At 43.2% G+C, this 22433-nt stretch overlaps 1 protein-coding gene across 1 annotated transcript in view; it reads right to left on the bottom strand.

Annotated features, from left to right (window-relative positions):
- BAZ1B (bromodomain adjacent to zinc finger domain 1B) overlaps positions 1 to 22433 on the bottom strand; it is an 85388-nt gene that overhangs the window by 42562 nt on the left and 20393 nt on the right. Inside the window, exons 3-6 of the mRNA XM_068270068.1 lie at positions 12937 to 13081; positions 12550 to 12784; positions 5399 to 5520; positions 3536 to 3733 (exon numbers count right to left, since the gene is read on the bottom strand). Coding sequence (XP_068126169.1) covers positions 3536 to 3733; positions 5399 to 5520; positions 12550 to 12784; positions 12937 to 13081 — 700 coding nt within the window. The remainder of the gene's footprint in view (positions 1 to 3535; positions 3734 to 5398; positions 5521 to 12549; positions 12785 to 12936; positions 13082 to 22433) is intronic.

The following is a 22433-nucleotide window of genomic DNA, read 5'->3' as shown; positions in this document are numbered from 1 at the left end:
TATTCATTTTTATTTATTTTTTTTAAGTTTGTCCCTGACAAAGAAATGAAGTCTCAGAACAGTATCATTTCAATGGTAGGTTTATTTTAACAGTGGCAGATAGCACATCAAAAGGAAAATCGAAAAAATAACCTTAAATAAAAGATAGCTACTGATTTGCATTTCATTGAGTGAAATACGTTTTTGAACCCTCTAACAAATAAAAGACTTAATACTTAGTGGAAAAACCCTTGTTTGCAAGCACAGAGGTCAAAAGTTTCTTGTAATTGATGACCAAGTTTGCACACATTTTAGGAAGAATGTTGGTCCACTCCTCTTTGCCGATCATCTCTAAATCCCTAAGGTTTCGGGGCCGTCTCTGTGTAACTCTGAGCTTGAGCTTCCTCCATAGGTTTTCTATTGGATTAAGGTCCAGAGACTGACTAGGCCACTCCATGACCTTAACCTTCCTGGCGGTAAGCCCGAGCTGAGCTCGGGCTATGCCGCGCAGGAAGATATCTCAGCCCCTGGTGGAGCGATTTGCTCCATTTAAAATGCTGTACGCGCAGCTAGCACTTTGCTAGCCGCGCGTACAGCTTGATCGCCGCCGCTCTGCGGCGATCGCCCGTACGCAGCGGCGCAAGAGGCCCCCCCCCCCCGCCAGAGCCCTGCGCTGCCCGGACCAATGAGTTCCGGGCAGCGCTATGGGCTGGATCGGAGGTGTCTGACGTCAGGACGTCGGCTGACGTCCATGACGTCATTCCGATCATCGCCATGGCGACAGGAGAAGCCAAACAGGGGAGCGCGTTATATACGCGTTCCCCTGGTTGCTATTGCTGCCGGCGACGATCGCACTAGAGGGACACATGCGCCCTCTAGTGGTGTTTCATGTAGCTACCACTCTGGTAGCTTTACATGAAACACAAAAAAATTTTTTTTTTAAAAAAAGGATTTTTGCCATTTTGGCAAAAAAAATTAACCGCCAGGAGGGTTAATGTGCTTCTTCTTGAGCCACTCCTTTGTTGCCTTTTCTGTATGTTTTGGGTCATTGTCGTGCTGGAACACCCATCCACGACCCATTTTCAGTTTCCTGGCAGAGGGAAGGAGGTTGTCATTCAGGATTTCATGATACATGGCTCCGTCCATTTTCCCGTTAATGCGATTAAGTTGTCCTGTGCCCTTAGCAGAAAAAAACCCCCAAAGCAAAATGTTTCCACCCCCATGCTTGACGGTGGGGACGGTGTTTTGGGGGTCATAGGCAGCATTTTTCTTCCTCCAAACACAGCGAGTTGAGTTAATGCCAAAGAGCCCTATTTTGGTCTCATCAGACCACAGCACCTTCTCCCAGTCACTCACAGAATCATTCAGATGTTCATTGGCAAACTTCAGACGGGCCTGCTCATGTGCCTTCTTGAGCAGGGGGACCTTGCGAGCCCTGCAGGATTTTAATCCATTGCGGTGTAATGTGTTTCCAATGGTTTTCTTGGTGACTGTGGTCCCTGCTAATTTGAGGTTATTCACCAACTCCTCCCGTGTAGTTCTAGGATGCTTTTTCACCTTTCTCAGAACCATTGACACCCCACGAGGTGAGATCTTGCGTGGAGCCCCAGAGCGAGGTCGATTGATGGTCATTTTGTGCTCCTTCCATTTTCGAACAATCGCACCAACAGTTGTCACCTTCTCTCCCAGCTTCTTGCTAATGGTTTTGTAGCCCATTCCAGCCTTGTGCAGGTCTACAATTTTGTCTCTGACATCCTTGGACAGCTCTTTGGTCTTTCCCATGTTGGAGAGTTTGGAGTCTGCTTGATTTATTGATTCTGTGGACAGGTGTCTTTTATACAGGTGACTAGTTAAGACAGGTGTCCTTAATGAGGGTGACTAATTGAGTAGAAGTGTCTAACCACTCTGTGGGAGCCAGAACTCTTAATGGTTGGTAGGGGTTCAAAAACTTATTTCACTCAATGAAATGCAAATCAGTTGCTATCTTTTATTTAAGGTTATTTTTTTGATTTTCCTTTTGATGTGCTATCTGCCACTGTTAAAATAAACCTACCATTGAAATGATACTGTTCTGAGACAAAATCAGTGAGGGGTCAAATAATTATTTCCTCCACTGTATGTATGTATGTATGTATGTATGTATGTATGTATGTATGTATGTATGTATGTATGTATGTATGTATGTATGTATGTATGTATGTATGTATGTATGTACATACATACGAGATGAAAAACCAACACCTGGGGCTTCTACCGGCCCCCTGCAGCTGTCCTGTCCCACGCTCTCCTCTACGATCCTGTTACCCGCCGCCAGTCATGGTCCAATTATGTGTCTAGACGAATGCAACTGCGGGAGCGCGCGTCCTAGCTCCCACTTGCATCTCCAGGAGCTTACTGTGCAGGCGCAGTACAAAGTTTTCTTGTACTGCGCCTGCACAGTAAGCTCCCAGAGACGCTAGTGGGAGAGAGGTCGCGCAGGCGCAGTTGCATTCGTCTAGACAAATAATTAGACCGTCACTGGCAGGGGGGGGCGGGACAGAGGATCATAGAGAGGGCGTGGGACAGGACAGCTGCAGGGGGCCGGTAGAAGCCCTAGGTGTTAGTTTTTGTTTTGAAAAACTATCCAAAGATGCCCTTTAGAAGATCTATGTGGTGAAACTGTACTAAAATGGAGGCCTGATAAATGTAACATTCTTTCATACGGACACTTTCACATGAATGGTAGACAGCAGTGGGTTGTGCAACCTTGAGGCTAGGTTCACAGTGGTCAGTTGCATAACACGAGCGTTATTATTGAACTGCAATGGACATCGGACATAGACTTTAATACAAAGCCTGCATGCAGCGAGTTAGAATAATGTGATTAGTTACAATTTACAATTCAGTACTGTGAACATGCTTAAAGAATTAATACGGGCAGTGAGTTGACATGCAGAATTATTATGCAACAACTGACCACTGTGAACAGGGCACCAACCATTTAAAGTCAACCTTAACCCTGTAACAAAAAAAAAAAAAAAAAGTTTCACTTACCTGGGGCTTCCCCAAGCCACCCTACAGCAGTCCTGTGCCCTCGCCGCTCGATTGTCCTCCAGTCCTCGCCGCGGGTCAATTTCGTTTTCGGTCGACTGCGAGTCGGCCTCCAGCCAGGCATAGATTTCTTCGCCTTCCCACCGTCAAGCATGTTCAGCGCAGGCATACTAGTATGGTGCATTACTAATCAGTGCAACATTTTTAAGCGATCCTCTGAGGTTTATGTTGAATCCAAAAATAATGTATGAGATCATTTTTCAAAGCAATTATGTTAGTGTAATGTTTAAGCATTATCATTGTTGTCCGTTCCCTGAGAAGCTGCTTTTGCCTACAGCTATGCAACTGCATATCCATATACAAGACCATTAGTGATGGAAAAGTGTCCTGCAATTAGGCTGTGGTTCCATGATGATATTTGCTTACTAAGTGGACACCTATTACTATATCAACACAGATGACACAAACTGCACTCACTTATCTAAATACAGAGCTTACTAAAGAGAATGCAATCATACCAACTTACTTTATGTGGATCCAGTAAAAAGTCACTGAACTTGCTTGGTAAAGAGTACTTCTTCACCAGCTCTTCCTCCACAACCCATGGAGCATTCTCCCCTGTGCCTATCCGCATAGAGTAATGGCGGATAAAGTAGCGAAGGATCTCTTTATTGGGAGGGCGCTCTGAACGATAAAGACTTTCCACAGGAACCATGCTGATGACCTGAATAAGGGGGAAAAGTAGGTTAGGTAAGAAGTACAATCATTTGCATCGATTATAGCAGCATGAAACAGCTGCTGTGAGAAGTGTGCAGAAAAGTGTAGGATACAGAAGGAGGTGGCTCACTGATCTTACAGTAACCCTGTCTGTTGAGAAAGCTGTAATTGTCACAGTCTGATACTGCCAATCCTCATCCCTTGGAAGCAGTGTCGGATGTACGTGTGCAGCATTGTGCACACAAACATACATGCCATAGGACTACCACTGTATTTAGTGTCCGGTAGCAGCAGCTGTGGATATAACATATCCACAGTGCAACAGTCGTTTAAAAAAGTATTCCTGCCAAAACACTAAAATGAGAATCTAATGAAAGGAAAGGATTACCATCAGAGCCATGTCAGGAGCCTATAGGACAATATTCTGGTGCCCTCAGCTCCACCCACCTCAACCTGCAGATGAGGGCAGCATGGTTTCAAGATGGGGAGCATGGGTTTACAGGGAAAAATAAAATACACAATCTGAGATAGGGTGTAGGTCTCACAGCACAGAGATCATTACTTGTGTATGCATCAAACTGGCCTGATGCAGGTTTCAGCTATGCAGTCATTTGTGGTTGCAATTAAGGCCTCTTACACATTACAACGCGTGCAGGAGAACAGCTCCTGCACGCGTTGAACAGGCTGCGGCGTGTCGGGAATCTGCGGTGCGACGCTGAGTAGTGGTGGTAGTAATCAACCAGACGAGGAAACGCCGATTCCCGAAGTTAAAATGTTCCCGGGTGAGTCGTACCGCAATGCATCAAAACGCAGCGTCGAGTGTGAAAGGTTTCATGATACCTTGGTCAACTTTGCACTTAAAAAAAAGGGCTGTAGTGCGAAAGAGCCCTCAGAGAAAAGGGAAATTTGAAAGAGAAAAGGGGAGTTAATTTGAAAGAGAAAAAGAAAAAAGGGGGGGGGGGGGGGAATGGGCAGGATGCTAAATTACAAAACAACATGGACCCAGAAAAGAGGAGAGCAAGCAGAGGAATCAACTTTTTCAAACAGATTTCTGGCATTAAGGGCATTTACAAACATTCCACTACAGCCGTTAGCATGTAAATAATATACTGGGTGGGAGGAGGTTTAGTTTATAGCCCCAGTTTAAATTTGAGTGATTATGCACAAGAAAGACAAGATCCAGCTCGGACACAAAGATTTTTCATATTAACACGAATCTTGAGATCAGTTAATCAAAGAATATCAGGGAACAGAAGCTGGTCACAATCCTGAGCAGTGGAAAGTGATCCTGGCTGTTAAGTTTTTTTTATTACTACATGGTCATCATATAGCTCATTCTTACAGTACATAAGACTCGGTTCCAAAGATTTAGGCTGCTTAGATCTCATGATAATTTTAATAAGTGTGCCAAACTCCAGAGCTTCCCCACATCTATGCACTAAGAACCAACAGGGAGACGGAGCGAAAATACATTTTCAGTACTGCAAAATTTCCATATTACCGTAGCAACCAACCTCTGGAACTACAGATCATTTTGACAGCTGGTAAAAGGATTATGCATTTCCCCCACTCTGACACAGGTATTTTAAATACAGCCTTCCAAAAGCCATACCATATCTAGTGACAATTTCACATACATAAAAAAAACAAAAAACGCAGCACCATTACTCACCTTGTCTTCATTCAGCAACTTTACGTCATATTTATGTGGCAAGAATTTGGGCGGAACCCATTTTTTCTCCTCTTTCTTAAAACTTGCAGGAAGCTTACGTGGTGAACGTCTTGCCCTGTCACCTAGAAGGAAATTGGACATGGTATGTGTCAGACTTGTTTTGGCTGATAGAAAGCCGAAAGGGTGGAGGGAGGAGTCACCAAGTAGTGCATTTGATTTAAATGGCCACCTCAAACAATGCAGCAAACAGTCCAGATTCTGCTGGCCACAGTAGTCCTGGGTGATAGAGGAAGCCATAAGCCAATTTAGGGCACCACAAGCCCGAAACACTTTAAACAGGATACATACACACATTGTGTACTAAAAGGATAGAGAAAAGGACGGGAAGACACCAGGAGCCCAATCTGGTGTAGTATCTCACGGAGGGATACCGTAATTATTATGAAAAGATTATATATACTCACAAAGCTAGGTTGCACACAAGGCAACCAATCTGTATCGCATGTGGGGAAGTACCGTCCCCACTCGGCCTTGTGAGATAGGGTCGATGGTCGCAACTCCTTCAAGAAGATACTACCTGCCAAGGTAGTGACCCCTGATCCCAGGGGGAATTTGTAGTACGGGAGGGTAGGAGGCGCCCTTAGAGGTACTATTGATCCGGCTTTGATTGGAATTTACCAATAGTTATACAAATTGTTGTGTGTAACAAAACACACCAATTTTTCGAAAGAAATCTATGTATAGTTCCTGGTGATATACGTATTGGTATCAAACAATTGTTGGTACAAGAAATTGGAATGATCCTACCTTAATAAGTAGTCAAATCCATTAGTGTAAAATTTAGAATTTATTGTAGCACTTTAAAATGACAACGCGTTTCGCGGTTGAAACCGCTTCATCAGGTCGTGTGTTGTGCCTTGGAAAAAAGAAGAGGAAACAGGGCACTGAGACAAAGGAACATCACATGATAAGCTATTTACACCAAAAGGTTTACGGAGTTTGCAACCAGTAAAAATAATTTTAAAATTAATACATTGCAGTGAGACATTGGAATAATGCATCAGTATAACTCAGAGTATAGGCATCAGTATTTTACATTTTCCACATTGCAATGTGAGATTAATATAATGCAACAGGCATCAACCAGAGTATAGGCACCAGTGTTTTCCATATTGTAGAGAACACCAAAAATCTCATATTTAGGGAGAAAGAGAGGGGGGGGGGGGGGGGGTGGGAGAGAGAGGAGAGGAATTAAATACATACATATGCCCAAATGTAGGTATGTTAAAAGAAGTGTGCTGTATTACATATACACAAATCCTAGTCCTATGGTGGAGAAGTGCTCAGAATAAGGGGTGGTGTTAGTACACTTAGTTATGATTTACAGACCCCGCTAGGAGATAGTGACCTGTATAATACTAATCCCTGTGGGTCTAGGTTGTGGTATGAGAACGTACATATGAAGCTCACATTTAAATAACAGTCCTCTGAGCTCAGGCGCCTTTGTGCGCCGCTGTAGCCGCTCGTGGTTTAAATAAAAAAGTATTTCCGCATTCATGGACGGGCAGGGGAGGAGTAGTGAGCAGCGTCACCGCGCCTCTTGAGTAGTAGAGGGGCGTGACTCCATGTGTAACCTTACTTCACACACGGAGAAGAGGGGGCGTGGCCGATGATGTTCTCTCGCTCCCGGCGAGAGTACGCTATGCGAAGCGTTTTGTTATCATTGTGTCTCCTAGGAGACGAGGGAGGCGGCTCTCTCCCGGGGCTGCGTCGGCCATATTTCCGAAGCCTGTCAGCTCCGCGGCAGTGTTTACCTACGGGGAATATTGATTATATTCATATGCATACACTTTTTTTATACATAACCTTAGATTTGGTGCTTCAGACAAGGAAGGAGTAGCCCATATATGGGGAGACAGACAAAATAAATACATACACAAAATAAGTACATGATGAATACATTACCACAGTAGACTCATTAGATCACCAGTTTTATAAACATATTTACATACCCTATACATAGAGGTGTGCACATGTATAAACATCCCATGTTCCTACCCATGGAAAGGGCACCTGGTATATATTAACAGTATATTTGTTTGTGTCTTTTAAAAACGTCAGACAATTCATTCCTATGGGTGTATAGGTATCCCAATTTTTCTAGTATTACAGTTCGCATCTGTACCCCCTATATCTCCAGATAGGGAGCTCTTGACTATTGGTAACGTAATATACAGAGTAATCAATGCATAAAATTATAAAAAGATTATAAAAAAAAAAGAAAATAAATTTCTTTATATAAAAAAAGTAAAATCATTTCACGGAAATGTTTCTTTTCTGTATCCCTCTGGATAAGGGCGAATCTTTTCTTTAGAAATTATATCGTACATATAGTTTGTAGCATGGATACTTTGTTATAGGTGCATATATCCTTTATGTAGAGGTACCCAGAAGGCATATATAGCATGTTGTGGTTGACATTTCGTCACAATGTAAGCTTTTAGTGTAGAAATTACAGGAAGGGGAGGGGGGATAGGAAATGTTAGCCCAAGGAGGGGTTGGCGAAACCAAAGCATGCGATTTTTTGCAGATTCTGGGATATGTTCAATGGGACACACTCGGGTACCATCTATTTGTTGGTTGTGGAATGTTTTGTAATGTCTTGAAAGTCCATGTAGGCCGCACCACCCAACCCTTTCGTACACGATGAACACAGACGAAACATCACGAATGGCTATCTAAAACATGGACTTTCAAGACATTACAAAACATTCCACAACCAACAAATAGATGGTACCCGAGTGTGTCCCATTGAACATATCCCAGAATCTGCAAAAAAAAAAATCGCATGAGTAAACTTAAGAGTAGGGAAATGTTCTGGATATACAGATTGAATACCCTACAGCCAGATGGACTGAATATATGTCTTGAGCACAATCTATAATCTGAGTGAAAGATAAAACATTCATGTGCTAATCCAGCCCCCAGGACACAGTTCTCTGTCCTTATAAAGGGTGAACTTCCAGGGATCCTCCCTAGTTCCACTAAACCTAACAAATACCCCCGTCCTCTAAAACTCCTATTAAGTGACAGCTTGCCCTTTATACATATGTATATACACATATAGAGGTATAAAGAAACAGACACTCAGATGTTTAACTCTACCCCCCTTCGATTTACATCTAGCCATTAGTCATACGATAGTGGGGCCCCCCAAACGAAAGAAATAAAAGCCCCCCCCCCCTTCCCTCCCCACTCCCCGTAGGAACCTCCCTGAGATGCTTTGGTTTCGCCAACCCCTCCTTGGGCTAACATTTCCTATCCCCCCTCCCCTTCCTGTAATTTCTACACTAAAAGCTTACATTGTGACGAAATGTCAACCACAACATGCTATATATGCCTTCTGGGTACCTCTACATAAAGGATATATGCACCTATAACAAAGTATCCATGCTACAAACTATATGTACGATATAATTTCTAAAGAAAAGATTCGCCCTTATCCAGAGGGATACAGAAAAGAAACATTTCCGTGAAATGATTTTACTTTTTTTTATATAAAGAAATTTTTTTTTTTTTTTTTATAATCTTTTTATAATTTTATGCATTGATTACTCTGTATATTACGTTACCAATAGTCAAGAGCTCCCTATCTGGAGATATAGGGGGTACAGATGCGAACTGTTATACTAGAAAAATTGGGATACCTATACACCCATAGGAATGAATTGTCTGACGTTTTTAAAAGACACAATCAAATATACTGTTAATATATACCAGGTGCCCTTTCCATGGGTAGGAACATGGGATGTTTATACATGTGCACACCTCTATGTATAGGGTATGTAAATATGTTTATAAAACTGGTGATCTAATGAGTCTACTGTGGTAATGTATTCATCATGTACTTATTTTGTGTATGTATTTATTTTGTCTATGTCTCCCCATATATGGGCTACTCCTTCCTTGTCTGAAGCACCAAATCTAAGGTTATGTATAAAAAACGTGTATGCATATGAATATAATCAATATTCCCCGTAGGTAAACACTGCCGCGGAGCTGACAGGCTTCGGAAATATGGCCGACGCAGCCCCGGGAGAGAGCCGCCTCCCTCGTCTCCTAGGAGACACAATGATAACAAAACACTACGCATAGCGTACTCTCGCCGGAAGCGAGAGAACATCGGCCACGCCCCCTCTCCTCCGTGTGTGAAGTAAGGTTACACATGGAGTCATGCCCCTCTACTACGCAAGAGGCGCGGTGACGCTGCTCACCACTCCTCCCCTGCCCGTCCATGAATGCGGAAATACTTTATTTAAAGAGAACCCGAGGTGTGTTTAAAGAATGTTATCTGCATACAGAGGCTGGATCTGCCTATACAGCCCAGCCCCTGTTGCTATCCCAAACCCCCCTAAGGTCCCCCTGCACTCTGCAATCCCTCATAAATCACAGCCATGCTGTGAGGCTGTGTTTACATCTGTAGTGTCAGTCTCAGCTGCTCCCCTGCCTCCTGCATAGCTCCGGTCCCTGCCCCCGTCCCTTCACTCCAATCAGCAGGGAGGGAAGGGATGCAGGCGGGGACTGGAGTTCTGCAGGAGGCGGGGAGAGCAGCAGACTGACACTATAGAGATAAACATAGCCAGCTCTGACAAGCTGTTTGTCAGCAGCATGGCTGTGATTTATGAGGGATTGCAGAGTGCAGGGGAACCTTAGGGGGGTTTGGGATAGCAACAGAGGCTGGGCTGTATAGGCAGATCCAGCCTCTGTATGCAGATAATATTCTTCAAACCCACCTCGGGTTCTCTTTAAACCACGAGCGGCTACAGCGGCGCAAAGGCGCCTGAGCTCAGAGGACTGTTATTTAAAGGTGAGCTTCATATGTACGTTCTCATACCACAACCTAGACCCACAGGGATTAGTATTATACAGGTCACTATCTCCTAGCGGGGTCTGTAAATCATAACTAAGTGTACTAACACCACCCCTTATTCTGAGCACTTCACCATAGGACTAGGATTTGTGTATATGTAATACAGCACACTTCTGTTAACATACCTACATTTGGGCATATGTATGTATTTAATTCCTCTCCTCTCTCTCCCACCCCCCCCCCCCCCCTCTTTCTCCCCAAATATGAGATTTTTGGTGTTCTCTACAATATGGAAAACACTGGTGCCTATACTCTGGTTGATGCCTGTTGCATTATATTAATCTCACATTGCAATGTGGAAAATGTAAAATACTGATGCCTATACTCTGAGTTATACTGATGCATTATTCCAATGTCTCACTGCAATGTATTAATTTTAAAATTATTTTTACTGGTTGCAAACTCCGTAAACCTTTTGGTGTAAATAGCTTATCATGTGATGTTCCTTTGTCTCAGTGCCCTGTTTCCTCTTTTTTCCAAGGCACAACACACGACCTGATGAAGCGGTTTCAACCGCGAAACGCGTTGTCATTTTAAAGTGCTACAATAAATTCTAAATTTTACACTAATGGATTTGACTACTTATTAAGGTAGGATCATTCCAATTTCTTGTACCAACAATTGTTTGATACCAATACGTATATCACCAGGAACTATACATAGATTTCTTTCGAAAAATTGGTGTGTTTTGTTACACACAACAATTTGTATAACTATTGGTAAATTCCAATCAAAGCCGGATCAATAGTACCTCTAAGGGCGCCTTCTACCCTCCCGTACATATACACACGACTGTCTCAGACTTTAGGAACAATTCCTTTAACTGCACTACTACAGCGAAGCACACAAGCTTGAGCTAGCAAAATTTAAGGCCAACCTCAACAGCAGCCATCATACTTGTGCCAGCTCTAGCTTGTGTTTGCTGCAATAGTGCAATTACATGGGTAATCGTTTCAAAGCTACCAGAGTCACCTTTTAATATGCACCTCAAAGAGTGATCATTCTGTAGCTCCCTACCTTTTAGATGACCAGCTGAAGGTTTGTTCAGACTTGGGCCCCTTTCACACATGGGAGTGTCGCTTCGTGGTACACTACCCGCCCCAGTGGCCATTGGTCTCTATGAGACTGGCCACACTACCCGCGGTGCAACACTATGCAGCGCAAGTGGCTCCAACGACACAGAAGCAAGGCAAGCATTTGCACTGGAGTCAATGGCACTGCAACAATCTAGATGGCAGTGCAGCATGCATGCACCGATCATCTGACAACCAGTGACATACTTCCTATCCAACAAAAAGCAAGTCACTGTTCAGAGGCGGAGCTATGCATATTACTCTGTTGGCGTACTCTTACACAGGGTAATGTAATGGGGAAGTGGTGCGGTGGGATCGTCCTGCCCAGGGCTCTCATGCAGCAGAACAATCCCACATCATCATATGTGAAACTAGCCTGAGAGAACCAAAGGCATAATTAATGTACACAAGTAAATACTCCTCCAAAGGCTTGGCAGGCACAGTACTGCCACGCTCATGCTTGAAGAGCAGTGCATCCCCAAGCAGATTACAGACAAACCTTTGTCAGTATTCTCTGGAGAGTCTACAAGTGGCAACGGAGGATCGGAGGATGCTGTGGGAAGCCTCATTAGGATTCAAGAGTTCCCTCTTCTAAGGAAAGCATGCGATTTAAGCCTGAGCTTTCGCTCATGTACACTTTAAAGGACAACTGAAGTGAGGGTTCTATGGAGGCTGCCATATTTTTTACCTTTTAAACAATACCAGTTCCTTGACAGCCCTACTGATGTATTTGGCTGCAGTAGTGTATGAATCACACCAGAAACAAGCATGCAGCTATTCTTTTCAGATCTGACAATAATGTCCGAAACAACTGATCTGCTGCATGCTTGTTCAGGGTCTATGGCTAAATGTATTAGAGTCAAAGGATCACGACGACATGGTGTTGCTTAAAAGGAAATATGGCAGCCACCATATACCTCACTTCGGGTGTCCTTTAAAACAGCTAGGGAGTTCAGTATCTTCCATGACATAACTGTATACATTTGTATAGAACATATACTGACTAATCATGTATGATGTGATAACCTGGGAATGGATATCAACTGACAAAGAACAAGTCCAAAACTGGTATCAGTGAATTTATGAAATACCTGATCAGTGGATTTTTGCCTACAGTACAGTAATATAGCCAGTTAGGCGATACATACTTTCCCTCAGAGATGTCAGACTGTCCCGGCGGCTGGTCTCCTCTTTCATCTGCAGACTCTCCCGGCGGCTGCTCTCCTCTTTGATCTGGTTATCCTGGGCCACCTGACTAGAGTTCTCTTTGTCACTAGATGGAGAGTCACATGATCCATCAGACTTCTTCTCAGCTCCTGACTCATCCGTCTCCAGAGGATGCATCTTTTCAATCTTACCACGCAAGTACTTTTCTGGTCCAACCTAACAAAAATACAAAGTCATTGTCACTGCATTTTAATTTGAGCAGTGCAAATTATACACAGTACGTATTTGCATGCCTCGCAACACAGAATTCTCAGGAAAAAGAAAAAAAAAATATTTCTGGCTACAAAAGTTCATTCTACATTACATACCTCAACGTCACACTCTTCCCCAACGGCATATTTTGTTTGTATCTCCATCCAGGCCTGATCTACCAGTTTGTCTAAGGAAATTGTATTGTGGTGAACCATCTCAAGTACCAGCTTCTCATACCAGATTGGGAACTCTTCCTTTAATCTTAAATAGAAAACATACAAGCATAAACAATATGGACAAGCATTACAATGACAACACAGGCAAATGCCTTATTGCATTCAGGTCTTGTTTATCTGCTGATCGAATGCAGGCCTTAATGTATATGTACAGCTCCCTAAAGTAGTTCTAACTTCTCAACACAGCAATGGTGCAGGTTTGTGAAAGATCGTGAAGAAGAAAAAATTAATAGTCAAATGACCTACTGTACTATGTTCTGAAGATAAATATTAACTAAAGATTGTCCTTCTTACAGATCCACTCTCATAAATCCTGCATTTTTCATCCCTATGTGTAAAGTATTCCTCACTGCAGTTACACGAGTAATAAAAACCTGAGCACACCATCACATACTCCTTAGCAATAAACAGGGACTTCACAGGGTCTTCAGATGGGCACACTTATACGTTGTGCAGCAGTGTTCTGAAAGCGCACTGCTGCATGCACTCTGAGTGCAATTCAGAATTGTGCCATTCAATCTAGGTGAAAGGGGTCAGCATTGCAATGAAGAACAAAGAACCATGATTATTTTGAAAAACATACAGCCATCTCCATTGTAGACCAAGGCGAAGTTTTGAATTTTGTTGGCATGCAGGTCAAGGTTGACCAGATACCTTAAAAGACAACTGATGTGCGAGGAATATGGAGACTGCCATATTTATTTATTTTTGAACAATACAAATTGCCTGGCATCTTTCTGATCCTTCTGGAATCGATCTTTCTGAATCGCACACCTGAAACAAGCATGCAGCAAATCCAGTCAGAAAAAGCCAATCTACATGTTTGTTTATGGTCTATAGCTAAAAGTATTAGATACAGAGGATCAGCAGGACAGATAGGCAATATGCAGGTTTTAAAAGGAAACTATAGGATTGCCTCCATATTCCTCTAACTTCCGTGTCCTTTAACCACATAAGGACCACAGTCTTTTTGCCCCTTAAGTACCAGAGCCCTTTTTTCCTTTCAGACCACTGCAGCTTTAACGGTTTATTGCTCGGTCATACAACCTACTATCTAAATTAATTTTACCTCCTTTTCTTGTCACTAATACAGCTTTTTTTTTTTTGCTTTTCCAACAATAATTTTTATTAACCACTTGAGGTCCCACCCTTTACCCCCCCTTAAGGACCAGCGCTGTTTTAGCTGATCTGTGCTGGGTGGGCTGTGCAGCCCCCAGCACAGATCAGGGTGCAGGCAGAGCGACCAGATCGCCCCCCTTTTTTCCCCACTAGGGGGATGATGTGCTGGGGGGGGGGGGGGGGGGGTCTGATCGCGCCTGCCTGTGTGTTGCGGGGGGGGGGGGCACCTCAAAGCCCCCTCCGCGGCGAAATTCCCCCCCCCCCCTTCCCCGGAGATCCGAGGCTGCACAGGAACGGATCTGTCCTGTGCAGCCTCTAACAGGCTCCTGCCTGTCATGTGACAGCGATCCCCGGCCGCTAATTGGCCGGGGATCCCTGATCTGGTACAACGCTGCTACTGTTAGCAGCGTTGTACGAATGTAAACAAAGCGGATTATTTCCGCTTGTGTTTACATTTAGCCTGCGAGCCGCGATCGCCGGCCCGCAGGCTATTCACGGAGCTCCCCGCCGTGAATTGACAGGAAGTAGCCGCTCGCGCGAGCGGCTGCTTCCTGATTAATTAGCCTGCAGCTGCCACTTTGCTGACGCGCGGTATGAGTGCGCGGTCGGCAAGTGGTTAAGTCATAAGCAAGATTTGACATAAGATTTGTAACATAGCTTCCAACATAATACACTACAGGTATTATAGCAGATCTTAGGTGGAACCTGTGTGTGAGCAGGGGCAGTATATGCATAAGTAATCTGCGCAGTAGAAGTCTGCTGGTGGGGTGTGCAGTGCTAAATTACTAAATGCTGGAAGTAGACTTCCTATCCAGTCAATTTCTAACCTCAACGGCTGACTGGTAGGGGTAGGTTCCTTCCAGCTGTTTGTTCAATTGACTCAGTGGTCTATTGACCTGTCAATTGCAACATAAGAGAAAATTATGTGATAATTCACCCCATTAACGGATCTACAGTTAATGTATTTACTTGTAGTGGATTCTTTTCTGAGATAATATGAACGGCATGATGAAAGAAGATTGTGCTACTGCTCTTGTGCTCATTGCAGAGTTAATGTAGTGCGTCTACTTGGGATGTGAAGTCAGATTCAGGGTCTTCCTGTATATGACAGGTATGGGTGAAAGTAGTGTGTCTAGTAAAAACAAAAACCGAACAAAACTAACTAAACATTTATAGCATAACATACCCAGTGTTAACCTGTGTTCTCACTTAATATTTATAATAACTATAATTATTGAGTGAGTCCAATTACTATATGCCTGTACTTATATTTATGTATCTTATCTATTCCGTAGAGGATCAGTTTGGCCTTAAGTAGTTTTCCATTATGATGTTGCGATTAAATGTCGTTAAAAGGTTAGCAAAATCTAGTTTATCTGTGGACTTCCAATTGGAAGATATTATGCATTGGGAGGCTATAAGTAAGTGGCAAATTTGCATACGGTGTCTTGGGTTAATTTTTTCTATATCTATGCACAATAGTGCCATTTGGGGTGTTAATTGGAACATAGTGTCCCAGTTCTGCGTTATATGTTGCTCTACTGAGGTCCAAAGGTCTGAGACTATTGGGCACTCCCAGAGCATATGAAGTAAGGTGCCTGTGAAGTGAAACGCGAACATTTCCAACACAATGAGGAAATATTTGGTGAGAATGTTGCTTGTTTCCTAGGTGTTATATACCATCTGGTTAAGATTTTTATAGGTTGTTCCCAGTGTGAATTACATTTGGATAATTGTGATATTTTCCTAGTTGCTCTTATTATCTAGTCTGTTGATAAGTTGGTACCCATATCATACGACCACGTTTAGATACATTTTTCAATGGGAGAACGTGTGTTGGTTATAATTTCGTTGTACCACAATGATATTCCCCCTCTGTATGGTAGGGTTGAGTTCAGCATTGTAATAATCTGGCTATTCATTTCAGGGATTTTGATCTTATTTGATCCTAGGAAACTAGCCATCCTCTGCCATGTAAAATGGTATGTTATAGGAAGGTTGTATTCCTTTACAATTTCTGTAAAGGGTCTTAATGTGTCATCCTTGTATAAGTCGTTAAGGTTCTTGAGGCCTGCCAATCTCAATGGGACTTTGTTAAGATCTGGTAACATTATTTGTAGTGCTGTTATTGGGATTCTTGGGAGTAATGTTTATACCATGGTGTGGTGGGTGATGGTTGGGTAAAGAGGTTTATATCCCAGGATCATACTTGAGATGAGGTCCCTAGGACAGTGTTAAGATATCTTGTTCCATAAATACCCATTTTTTATCTCTGGGTTTGGACCACCATGCTTTAGTAAAGTCAGGGTTGCTTGCGTAATAATACGCTTCCAGATCAGGCAGACCCTATGCCACCCAATTTTTTTGGCCAAACCATAGTATTATAATTTATCCTGGCTTTCTTTCCTGCCCAAACCAAGTTATTGACAATTTTTCTTAATTCCAAAAAGTATGTCTTCTTGATGGGTATTGGTAGAGTGCGGAAGAGGTAGAGTATTTTTGGAAGTAGAAACATTTTAAAGAGGAACTGTAACGACAAAACGTCCCCTGGGGGGTACTCACCTCGGTTGGGGGAAGCCTCCGGATCCTAATGAGGCTTCCCACGCCGTCCTCCATCCGTCAGGGGTCTAGCTGCAGCCCTCCGTGCAGCGGTGACGTAATATTTACCTCCCTGGCTCCTGCGCAGGCGCTCTGACGGCTGTCGGCTCCGACGTAGGCGGAAATACCCGATCGCCGTCGGGTCTGCTCTACTGCGCAGGCGCAAGCTTCCGGCGCCTGCGCAGTAGAGCGGACCCGACGGAGATCGGGTATTTCCGTCTATTTCCGTGCCGAAAGCCGCCACAGCACCCCCGCTGGAGCCAGCAAAGGTAAATATTGAAGCTACAGTCGGCTCTGTCGCCGGCTGTTCGGAGGGCTGCAGCGAGACCCCCGTGGGACAGAGGACGGCGTGGGAAGCCTCATTAGGATCCGGAGGCTTCCCCCACCCGAGGTGAGTACCCCCCAGGGGAGGTTTTTGTTGTTACAGAGTCTCTTTAAAGGAGTTTAGCCTACCTGACAAGGATAGTGAGAACTTTATAAGGGTTTGTGAGTCCGCTTTCAGGGTCTCTAACAATGGTACAAAGTTATATTTAAAAATATCCGATGCCTTCGGTGTCAAATGTATACCTAGGTATTGTACTTTTGTGGTTGCCCACAGAAAGGAAAATCTTTGTAGGATGGAGTCTTTAAGGTTTGGTGGTATATTTAAGCCTAATATATATGATTTTGTTTGATTTAATTTATAAGATGCTTCAGAGAAAGAGGTTATTACTTTAAGGAGGTTTGGTAGTGATTCTAAAGGATTAGAGATTACCAAGGCTACATCGTCGGCAAAGAGACTGATTACATGAGTGTTGCTTCCAATAGAAATGCCCTGTATTTGTCGTTCTTATTTTTTGTGCCAAAGTCTCCATCAAAAGAACAAAAATGATGGGCGATAAGGGGCAGCCCTGGCGTGTGCCATTTGACATATCGAAGGCATCAGATAGGTATCCTGCTGCATTTACTCTTGCCGATGGGTGAGTATATAGTGACGTGATGGCTTCCATAATTGGGCCCTGAAAGCCAAATTTAATAAGAGTTGCTCTTAGAAATCCCCAGTGTACTCTGTCGAACGCCTTCTCAGCATCCAAGTTAAGGAGCAGAGAAAGCGTTCGACAGAGCTCTATGTGCCTTAGAATATTCAGCATGCGCCTTGTTCCATCAGGGGCTTGTCTCCCTTTCGTAAATCCTACTTGGTCCGGGGAGAGAAAGTCTGGAGTTATGTGCATCAGTCGGGTGGCAATTAGTTTGGCGTATAGTTTTGTGTCCGTATTTAAAAGTGAAATAGGTCTGTAGTTATTCGGTTGTGTGGGGATCCTTTCTGGGTTTTGGTATGACAGCTATTGTGGCTTGTAGGTATTCCTTGGGGATGGGAGTCCCTGACATGAATTTGTTAAATAAAGCAGTTAGAAAGGGAGTTAGGGTATGGGCATATGTATTGTAATATTCATTAATGAATCCGTCTGGTCCCGGGGACTTGTTCTTTTTTAACTTTAATAGCCTTGAGTACCTCTAGTTGAGTGAATGGTGTATTGATCTCAGTTGTTCTGGTTTTATAGCGGGTAGTTCAATTGATAAGAGAAATTTATTAATTAGTGCACTAGTGGGTTTTTGTAGGTTTAGGTCGTTTTGGAGGTTGTATAATTGGTTGTAATAGTCTGCGAAAGCATTTGCTATATGTTTGGGGTTCATCAGTTTCATATTAGTACTTGGATGGATTATTGAGTGTATCATGGACTTAGAGTTCCTATGTTTTATAAGGTTGGCTAGGTATTTACCTGCTTTATTGCTGCTAGAGTATTTAGTGGAGTTGGTTCTCCTCAAATTAGCTTCATATTTATACAGGAGTACATTTCTTAGTTCTTGTCTGCATTCATATAATTGTTTATTTATGAGGGGGTCTTGGGATGTTTTGTGTTTTTCTAGGTCATGTAATCTAGTTAAGATGTTTAGGCAAGTCTGTTGTCTCTTTTTACTTTGGCACTATGTTACAAATAGAGGCCTCTGATATAGGCTTTGTGGGCTGACCAAATGGTGGGTTTTGCTATTTCAGGTGTATTATTGATATTGAAAAATTCCTGTATATGATCTCTAAAGGTTGGGACAAGGTCTGAGGTGGAGATAGTGGAATAGTTCATTCTCCATGTTTTGGGTCTGTTGGCGAAGGTGGCATTTCTGATAGACATCTGAATTGGGGCGTGGTCTGACCACGTTATGCTACCTATTGTGGCATCTTCTATTAATTGTAAGATGTTTCTATCCGTCAGGAAGTAATCAATGCGAGAGTACGGTCGGTGTACTGTAGAGTAGTGTGAGTAGTCTCTGTTGTATGTAGAATTCTCCACGGGTTTAATAGACTATGCCATTTCAGTACTTTGTCCAATAAAGTGAGGTGGGTGGTGCTCTTAGCTGTGGAGTCTAATTTTGTAATGCATGCATTAAAGTCTCCACCAGTGTTCTCCCTAGGATCAATCAGCCGGGCGGAGCGCCCGGGTAAATTTAATTACCGCCCGGCTGGTGAGATTGCATGCCCTGTTGTCACTGTGACGCTGTGTCCCTGTCACCGTGAGCAGCGCTCGCCGCTAACGAGTGCTCGGCTGTCAGGATGCGCTGCTTCTCTCCTGCTTCCGAGATCTCGCGCTTTCCGGCGAGCTGGTGCTGTGATTGGCTCTTATGCGCTGAGCCAATCACAGCACCAGCTCGCCGGGAAGCGCGAGATGTCGCGCTGGCCGCCGACTGCAGAGCCGTGTGTCTGTGAGCTGTGCAGAGACGGGGAGACAGGTATGCACACAGCTCACTGTCGGCTTGAAGCTGAATCAAATGTTATGTGCGGGCTGCTATGTGCGGGCTGCTATGTGCGGGCTGTGATCAAATTCTATGTGCGGGCTGTGATCAAATTTTATGTGCGGGCTGTGATCAAATTTTATGTGCGGGCTGTGATCAAATTTTATGTGCGGGCTGTGATCAAATTTTATGTGCGGGCTGTGATCAAATTTTATGTGCGGGCTGTGATCAAATTTTATGTGCGGGCTGTGATCAAATTTTATGTGCGGGCTGTGATCAAATTTTATGTGCGGGCTGTGATCAAACTCTATATGTGGGCTGTGATCAAATACTATATGCGGGCTGTGATCAAATTCTATATGCGGACTGTGATTATATATACTGTATACGCAATCTGCAGGCTGTTATGTTCACTGACCATGGATATGGGTTGATGTGCATGATATCGCCGGGGGGAGGGGGCTGCTGGGAGGGTAAATGGGGCGTCATGTGATATTGCAGATAGTGTGCAAGGGCTACATATAATGATTATAATATATTAAAGGAAGTGTCCTAGGAGTTAGTAAACAAAGGTTTACTTCCTACAGTCCCTGGCAGCCATCCTGCGCCATCGCCTGAGCTCTGGCATCCCGGGATCCTCCCCGTTGGAGATACCGACTTCGCCAGGTCGGCATCTACTGCACCTGGTGTCAGCGCTCTGCGCAGGTGCAGTAGATGCCAGACAGACAGGGTTGCCATCTGAAACGGAGGAGATACCGGGACACCGAAGCTGCGGCGAGGGCACAAGACTGCTGCCAGGGGCTGGAGAATGCCCCCTTGGTAAGTAGATCTTTGTTTAACTCCTTGGACATTTCCTATAATAAATTGATTATATGTGGCCCCTGCACACTATCTGCAATACCCCACAACCAATGCAACTGGAAACTAAATGGTAAAAGTGGACAGCGATAGAGAGACGAGCGTACGCTAGGCTGCGGTAGTGCAGCATAGCGTGCTCTGGTAACTTACGCACGCCGCCAAATTTCCCCGTGCCGACCCACCCGGCTACTTTTTCATGCCACCCGGCTGGAAAAAAATTCTGGGGAGAACACTGTCCACCTATTAAAAGGTGACCCTGTTTATTGTTCTCAACCTTGCGTAATAACTTAAGGAATTGTTTTTGTGAGGAGTTTGGTGCGTATAATGTTACTATGGTGTATGTCTGATTATTTATCTGACCGATAAATATAATGCATCTGCCATCATCATCTACAGTAATTGAGATAGGATCAACCTTAACATCTTTCTGAAAGGCTAAAAGCACCCCTCTCTTCTTGTTGCAGGTACTATGGTATATGAGAGGGAAATGAGGAGACGTACAGTATTTAGAGTCCTTCTGCAATAAATGAGTCTCTTGAGCCATTAAGATGTGGGCTCCTTGCGTTTGGGCGTCCTTCCATAACATCCTCTTAAATGCCGAGTTAAGGCCACGAGTGTTAATTGAGTAAAGTTTTAAGTATTGTTCATGTGCCATTCTGACCAATTTAGACTGGCATTGCTTGCATACAGTATAGTGGGTTGCAGTGGTATCTTAGACAATATAATCTTGTGAGAATAGAAAGTGAGGAACATCATAGTAACAGCGTATTTAACAACTAAGATCATCAACACAGTAAACAGTAAATGTAGAAACAAGTTACTAATACAGCTTTCTTTTGGTGCTATTTGATTGCTGCTGCGAGTTTTAGTTTTTATTATATTCGTCAAAAAAAAAAAAAAAAAAAAAAAAAAAAAAACAAACATCAATTTTGTAAAAAAAAAAAAAATGATTGTTTACTTTGTGATAAAATTTGTCAAATAAAGTAACATTTCTGTATACATTGTTGTCCAAATTTATTGTGCTACATGTCTGATTAAAAAAAAAAAAAAAAAAAAAAAAAAAAAAAAAAAAAAACATTCAGTGTATATTTATTGGTTTGGGTAAAAGTTATAGAGTTTACAAACTATGGTGCCAAAAGTGAATTTTCCAATTTTGAAGCATCTCTGACTTTGAGCACCTGTCATGTTTCATGAGGTGCTAAAATTCCAGGATAGTATAAATACCCCCCAAATGACCCCATTTTGGAAAGAAGACATCCCAAACTAAGAGGCCTGGTGAGTTCATAGAAGATTTTATTTTTTGTCACAAGTTAGCGGAAATTGATTTTTATTGTTTTTTTTTTTTTTTCACAAAGTGTAATTTTCCACTAACTTCTATGAACTCACCATACTACTAACGGAATATCTTGGGGTGTCTTTCTAAAATGGGGTCGCTTGTGGGGTTCCTATACTGCGCTGGCATTTTAGGTGCCCTAAACCATGAGGAGTAGTCTAGAAACCAAATGCCTCAAAATGACCTGTGATTAGGACATTGGGCCCCTTAGCTGGATGGGAGAAATCTCTCTGTAGATGGACAATTGTGTAAAAAAAAAAAAAAAAAAAAAAATAGGATTTCTCCCACCCAGCATGGGTATGTGTAAAAATACACCCCAAAACATACTACTCCTGAGTACGGCGATACCACGTGTGGCACTTTTTTGCAGCCTAGGTGCGCTAAGGGGCCCGACGTCCTATGAGTACCTTTAGGATTTCACAGGTCATTTTGAGGCATTTGGTTTCTAGACTACTCCACACGGTTTAGGGCCCCTAAAAATGCCAAGGCAGTATAGGAACCCCACAAGTGACCCCATTTTAGAAAGAAGAGGAGTTAGGAGTATGGTGAGTTCATAGATTTTATTTTTTGTCACAAGTTAGCATAAATTGATTTTTTTTTCACAGAGTGTCATTTTCCACTAACTTGTGACAAAAAAAAAAAAAAAAAAATCTATGAACTCATTATACACCTAACGGAATACCTTGGGGTGTCTTCTTTCTAA

Source organism: Hyperolius riggenbachi, chromosome 2 (assembly GCF_040937935.1).
Source record: "Hyperolius riggenbachi isolate aHypRig1 chromosome 2, aHypRig1.pri, whole genome shotgun sequence".
Classification (NCBI taxonomy): domain Eukaryota; kingdom Metazoa; phylum Chordata; class Amphibia; order Anura; family Hyperoliidae; genus Hyperolius; species Hyperolius riggenbachi.
Note: the sequence above shows the minus strand (reverse complement) of the source record. Positions and strands in the feature narration are given on the sequence as shown.